This window comes from Bombus bifarius, unplaced genomic scaffold (genome assembly GCF_011952205.1).
Source record: "Bombus bifarius isolate JDL3187 unplaced genomic scaffold, Bbif_JDL3187 scf7180000007991, whole genome shotgun sequence".
Taxonomy (NCBI): domain Eukaryota; kingdom Metazoa; phylum Arthropoda; class Insecta; order Hymenoptera; family Apidae; genus Bombus; species Bombus bifarius.
Window position 1 is genome coordinate 547429 of NW_022884372.1, and position 7178 is coordinate 554606.

The window sequence follows — 7178 nt, forward strand, 5'->3', positions numbered from 1 at the left end:
CAATGTCTTCATCTTTCTCCTTGATCCCTATAACATGTAAGACTAGTAGTACCCTAGAAAGTTTCATATAGTTAGAGGAAAAGTTTCCCGCTAGATCTTTTGCAAATACATAACAGGATTTCACTCGCTTCGTAGGGATCACTAAATAATGGTCATATTTGCAATAATGGTCATAAAAGCACTGGATTTGATTCTGTAATGAAAACAGAATACATGCATGCATATATTGAACTGTTTGCATATTAACCTCTATCATATTTCATACATAGACACCAGAAGTATTCAAGTAATGCCTACTGAGATATTTCACTTTTTGTTTATTCAAAACGTGATAACGTGTATTTTAATCGAATAATTGAGGCTTATCTCGTAACATTTACTTTTCATATTTGAAAAGTTCCAAAGACAGAAATTTGATAGAGATATTACATATACAAGGTTTTCGGTAACTGATAATACAATCCAGCAATTCTAATCGTAAATTTCGTATTGAATTGATCCAACTTCCACTTGTGCTCTTGTATCCATAAATATGAGTGTTACAAGTTAAGACTGTGAGCACCGAGATACGGTATTTTATGAAATACGGTTGCAATTGTATCAGCAGATATGCTACCGAAAGTGATGCAAAGTCAGGGATCCTATGAGAAGGTTAGGATTATTGTCTGTGTAAATTCGACCAATTGCGGGGAGACGTAATCGCGGAGAGAGACGTCAACGGGGGTCGTAAATCCCCGTTACGATTATAACAATCGACACCACGAATTGATCGATCCCCTGATTTCCGTTGAGATAATAGGGGTGATTGAGTTTGTATAACACTGTGACTCACAGAATTATAAATTATATATTTCCAACACTTAGATTACACTGACGTAGAGAAATAAATAGTTAACAACTTGTCGCACGAAGATGCGATAGATATGTACGCTAGAGCAGGGCTCTTATAATGGAAAGTAATGTATTAATGGACTCAGCACTATAATATATTTAGGATAGAAGATGTATGTTCGACAACACCGAGAACCGACAAAGATTTGCGTGAAGTATGCGAATCTCGCGCTATGTGTAGACTGCCGCGTTAGACGTTAGTTTTTAGACTGTCTGTCGCTCTTTTTTTAATACGGAAGAAAAGTTCGGTGTGGGTGTGCCCCTGTGCCTAAAGAACGCGGATTCGTTGTTCCCACTTTCGTTAGGAAAAGTGAGGGTAACGAACCGAGGTGTCGATTGGTCATGACCTGCACTACTGCTCGAAGGGATGAGTAGGGAGTCTCCTGCCATCGTGGTGGATAGATGACTGTGTGCGTGAGAAAACCTAGCTTGTTTTTATTACAGAGCTATTGGGATTTTCCTAATGGGTGCATACCCGCTTTCTCCGTGTTTTAAGTGCGAATAATAAACCCAAGGACCTCTCTAAAAACCGACTGTGTCTCGAGAATATTTTTAAGCTTTAGAAATTCTTCAAGACAAACGGATTGAAGGCACATGGCGAAACAATACAGGGAAGTGAAAGTTATGGTGGGTCCTTAGGTTTATTGAGGGTCGAAGTGACGTTACGCAGGTCGGTTGTTGTCCGGTCGCGCGGGCTGGCGTGCAGATGTTTTAGGGGGCGTAACAGTCTGCGAGGATGAATCTGATGCGAAGTCACGGCAGCTCTAGGAAAAGTCACGTGCGAGCGCCTCTGGCGCAACAAAAAGAAGCCCAAGGAGGTGAGTTCTAAGTTAACGAACAAACTCGATCCGAAATCCGGATGTAAGTATAATTATGTATTTTCTAAGTACGCATGCCATGTGGAATTATCATAAACAGTTATAAATGATAATCGGTAACCATGATATTTAATCAATGAATTTGTTGTCAAAACTGTTTTGCTCGATCAAAACATTTATTTCGCCGCTCCAAAATTTACACTACGGAGAACCGCAAAGAAAGATGCATGACATTATTAAAATTCCTTACGGAACGCCACAAAACTCCGAAGATTATAAGAATATCAAGATAGAATGCGTGCACCAACTGGAAAGAATATGCATTGAACAGGAAATGGATAGAGAGTACTAGATTTTACAGACACTAAAATTTGCAGACGATCAATAACTACATATTTATGATAGTTTAAAATCTCGACGAAAAAATAAGTATTATTTCCGAACTAAATATAACACAAGTAAGTACTTGCACGATAGTATTTTGACACGTGTATTTTATCGTCGTCGTTCGCAAACAGTTTCAGGAGTCAAAGTCGTCGCAGATCGGCGATCTGCGGACGATCCCGCAAACAGCTGCACGTCAATACGAAAAAGTCTATATGAGAATGTCGCGAATTTCATAAATAGCCATTAGTTATTTCATTACTTCATGACGGACTATAAGATATAAGTACCTAAGATTACTGGGTACAGCTAACACTCAACAGATACATGTAAAAAAGGGAAGGAGAACAAAACGTTCATCAGACGCACATTGTCAACAGTAACAGCATTTATGTACAATTCAAATGACAAAAAAAAAAAAATATAGTGGAAGTGGATTAGATTAGGGCTCTGGCAAGGTCTCGTATGTAGCCACTTCACGCGGTAAAAACTGCCAGCTGATATTTGTTTTCAGAAATTAATCTGTAGAAGACGATGCCAAGCTAAAAACAGCGTAAGACGTCGTAAAATGTATACGTACCAGTTTTAATTAAGTAATAAACATATCTAGGTTAAGTCTATTGTACGCACTTTACGCACAAAGACGTCCTTTTTTATATTTAAAGGGAAAAATATAAAACTCCGTTTTCTAATCCATTTCTTTATTAAATAGTATGATCCATTTAATAGAGTGTCCAAAGTTCTATTCCATAAAACATTCCTACATACATCTTGATTTTACCATATTGCATTAAGATTCACAATCGTTCTAATGAGGTCATCGGTTCTTACATTCCTTTGTATAAATGGTAATAAGCTAATAGTAATAATAATGTAGATACAAAACGTTAATCGCATATCTAACAACATGTGTCTTCAACTACTCTGATATTTGCAAGGTAGGAGTAACACACTGATTTTTTCGCCATTGTACATTGATATAATGATGTGATCAGGCGTGAAGTTCATTAAAATCGGCATGTTACAGCATCTAAGTAATGACTAACTGTGAGTCAATCCCGCTGTGTGAAAATAAATCCCGTGCCGTGTGCTATTACCGTGATTTCCGGAATCTGCAAACAGTATTTCTATGAATATTGAAGTTAATCATTACCAGTAAAAATAATAACGTTCACATAATATTGACATATGATCTTAATTAAGAAAGGAGAAATTCTATCATTCTATAATAATCTATCATCCTATAACAACAAAATGTTTACTTACACATATTATAGAAAAAAATATAAAAATTGTATGCATAGAAAGAAATAAAAGAAAATATCAAATAGGTAAAATAAAGGAACATAAGTAAATAGAAAAACAATAAAATAGGAAAGAACATAATTCAATAATCAACTGTATAAAAAGGGTTATCTATCTCTATAGTTGTTATACGAATTATATGAATTAATATAACGACGGCGTCAATAATATTTTTTTATACAGATCTTATATTAGGAACGAAATAAAATGAGTACAAATGCGGGAACGTCAGAACGAAATTGGCATAAAGGAAATTAAAGATGTGGGTTAAAATGTGTGTCGATAATCTTACTAAGAGACGTTACAGTGTGTATGTTCTTGTGAACAGATATTTTATGTATACATACCTCGACCGTTTCCGGTGTTCCTAACGCGTAGATCACTGCTTCGGCAATGTCTTCAGCTTTTAATATAAAATTATTGCTCACGACATCTTGGACACTTTTTATCATATCCGTCATCACAGCTCCGGGGCTGATGTTCTATTAAAATATACAGATACAACCATGTGAGTATTATTTATTCTTATAGTATGTGCATGCTTATATCTGATTGTTCAGAATTACGTTAATAAAAAATCATAGACAATTTTGTTGAGCCAATTTTAATTATAGAAATAACAACGATATCTATCAACGCCATCTGTTAGATTTAGGTTTTAAATGTTCCCACACCTTCGGAAATTTTCATTTTCTTGTCTGTACGTATGGACTAACGATGACATTAAATAATATACTATACATATGTAAATAACGAGCTGTTACCGTGATTTTGACGTTCAGCTTGGCTGCGATTATTTCGTGACGGAGTTCTATCCCTAGAGCTCTTAGACCGTATTTACTAGGACCGTACATGCCGATCGGTACGGCTATAGCTTCAAGATGTAATCCGGCAATGCTATAAATATGCTTCATATTAAAAAATGTAATAATTTAATCAAACTGTCTGTGAAAAATTAGTATAATGGAAGACAGTATAGTTTAATTTCTACGAAATCACGGAATTTAATGAATCTTTTTGAAGTTCTTCGTAATAACGTACAAACTACGAAAAAATAAGCACAGACATTTTGCTTGTTTTCATATTTTTTATCTATTTCGGATGTCTTGCATATATCGATAGAAATTCGATCGATTGGAGAGATTGTGGAATATAAAAATCTAGAGATACACAGTGACATTGACGTATTGCTGAATTTATTCTATATATAAAATCTTAGTTTGGTAAATCAATCTATTAGGCTGTCCCAAAAGTTTGTTTCGTTTTATAAAGAAGTAATAAATGCACAACATTTCTTGTTTTATATTATTTTATCGAATCATGCATTCTGTTCCATTGGAACATATGAACAACACATGAAAATAATATTAATTCTTTATAAAACGAAAGAAACTTTTGGTACAACCTAATATATCTGGAAGAAATGCAAATATTCTGTATTTTTCCCGGCCTTATATTGTATTGAAGACACACTTGTTTCCGTTTACTTCGAGCCTGATATGTCTATTATAACTTTTTTAATAATTCAAATAATATGCTAGGGGAAGTGTTTCATGAATTCAACTCAAGTTTGCTCTAGAATGAAATAAATATCATTTGAAAAACGATAGTCTTTATATTATTTAATTATTTCAGAAATAACATGTAATTCAATAAATACGTAAAATGTGCATATAAAAATATATTGGGCAAAAAATTAAATTCAAACGAATCGAGTTTATTTGGTAGTGTTCAATATAAAAGTTATATGTTTCATTTCTGTTTTCTCCGTTTGTAAATAAAAGATGAAAACTACTTGCTTAGATTAACAAAAAACAATTAAGAATTGAGAGGACAAACGGAACGATAGATTCTTTGGCATTTTCCACAGATATATTTATTCGACGCTGCCATCAATAAATTACGGAGGAAAAATATTCTTATGTAATACATGGAGTTACCTAGAGATATTAATTATATGGCCGTAAGCGTTGCATTTTTTCATAGCTTTTACTGCTTCTCGTGCAAAAATTGCTGGTGCTATCAAGTTGGTATCAATGACTCTACGATATTCTTCGGTTTTTGAGTCTGTAACGGGATATTTACGATTAATTATTACAAACAGAAATGTATCTTTGAATATTATTATATATCCAAGCTATTATTAGTAAGAGTAATTAAATATAACAGTTGGGACATGTAAGAATCAACGTTTAGATAAAAGAAACTTCAATTTCGAGAGTATTAGTACTGTATTATTTATGTAATATTTGACATTTGTAACATTTACATTTAAAAATAATGACTAGGAAAGCATTATTCTTTTGAAATAGTAGATATTGTAGGAAAGCAAACATCTGGAAACAAAATTTGAATTTTACTTGAAAAGATCAATCGAATATAGCGAACACAACCTTTTTGTATCAGATTTGATTTTTCTAAAAAATTTTCGAATATTCCTTAAACACGTGTAACAACTTTTTTATCTGATGAATTTAGAAAATTTGGAGCAAGAAAATCTCGATCAGAACATAACTAATGCACAGCGAAGTTTTGATATTGCAAAGCATTTTTAACACAGCATAAGTGCTAATCGTCAGCAATATATCAGTGGTAATTAATAGATAGCGATTTTTCAGAATAAATATCACGCAGAGATTGCAACAAATGAAAATCACATAGCTTGCAAAATAAAAGGATCCTATTTATTTTGTTCGTATGGTTGAATTTCTGGTCTAACACAACAAAAGTTGTAATGCTTATGTTTTAATGCAAATGTATATAAATACTCCTTCCGCGTACTATGATACGCCTTCAACAGTAAACCGATGACATGAAGATTAATCTAATCAAGCACGATAATTCAAAGGAATTATTGTATTCACTCGAGCGGTTGTACTGATAACGAAATTGTAATTTTCTTGAAATTTTCTACACAAGTGACTTCTCCGCTAATACTGAAGAAATCTGGGACACTAACTCCACATCAACACTATTTGTCCAGCGAAAGCTTTCCTACTATAGATAGTAGATAAACGAATCTATATTAGTGTAACCATTTTACACCTGTAGCATAATAATATAACCTATGATTACTGGCAATACTTAAAAAGAAAGAAGAATAGAGAAATAAGGAAAATTAAAATCGAAGCATATTCGTAAAATACCATATATCGATGTGAATAAATATTTTTACCGATGATAGGTGTGGGACTAAGAACTCCAGCATTATTCACTAAAATATCAAGGCGACCAAACTTTTCGTCGATCCATTTGAACACCTTAAGAATATCTTGTTCGTTCGTTGCATCGCACTCGATCGGAAAAAATTTATCCTTTCCAATTTCTGCTGTAGCATCCTGAAGTTTGTCTATTCTTCTTCCCAAACCAACTATTTTAATGCCATGGGTAGCCAGAGCTTTCGATATCGCGAGACCGATTCCTCCGCTCGAACCGCTCACAAGTGCTACTTTTCCAATCCAGCGATTCATCATTCGTATTGCCGTGCTACAAAGTCACTACGCGTGGAAGTATTCCGTTGTAGTTTAAAAAGAGATTTCAGACTCTTGCCCCTACCAGTCGCAACCACTTGAGACGTCTCATAGCAATTACCTAGAATGCAATCTACGGAGTGCTCAGTTTCAATGCAACGAGCTAAATATCTCAAAACACAAAGTAAAAAATACATAAAGGTGTAATACGAAAAATACAGAAAGTTATAGAGAAGCTGATGTTGCGATTCTGGTAATGATCGCGATTATATTTTCTTTATGAAGTATATTCGATACAGGAATTATAACT

At 34.0% G+C, this 7178-nt stretch overlaps 1 protein-coding gene across 1 annotated transcript; it reads right to left on the bottom strand.

Annotated features, from left to right (window-relative positions):
- Positions 1 to 2777: 2777 nt before the first annotated feature.
- LOC117205472 (farnesol dehydrogenase-like) lies at positions 2778 to 6909 on the bottom strand. The gene is made up of 5 exons (XM_033443893.1): positions 6574 to 6909; positions 5339 to 5465; positions 4163 to 4295; positions 3746 to 3880; positions 2778 to 3205 (listed from the first exon to the last, which is right to left on the bottom strand). Exons 1-5 carry the CDS (start codon positions 6869 to 6871, stop codon positions 3146 to 3148), a joined length of 753 nt encoding a protein of 250 aa, XP_033299784.1. The 5' UTR covers positions 6872 to 6909; the 3' UTR covers positions 2778 to 3145.
- Positions 6910 to 7178: the final 269 nt, after the last annotated feature.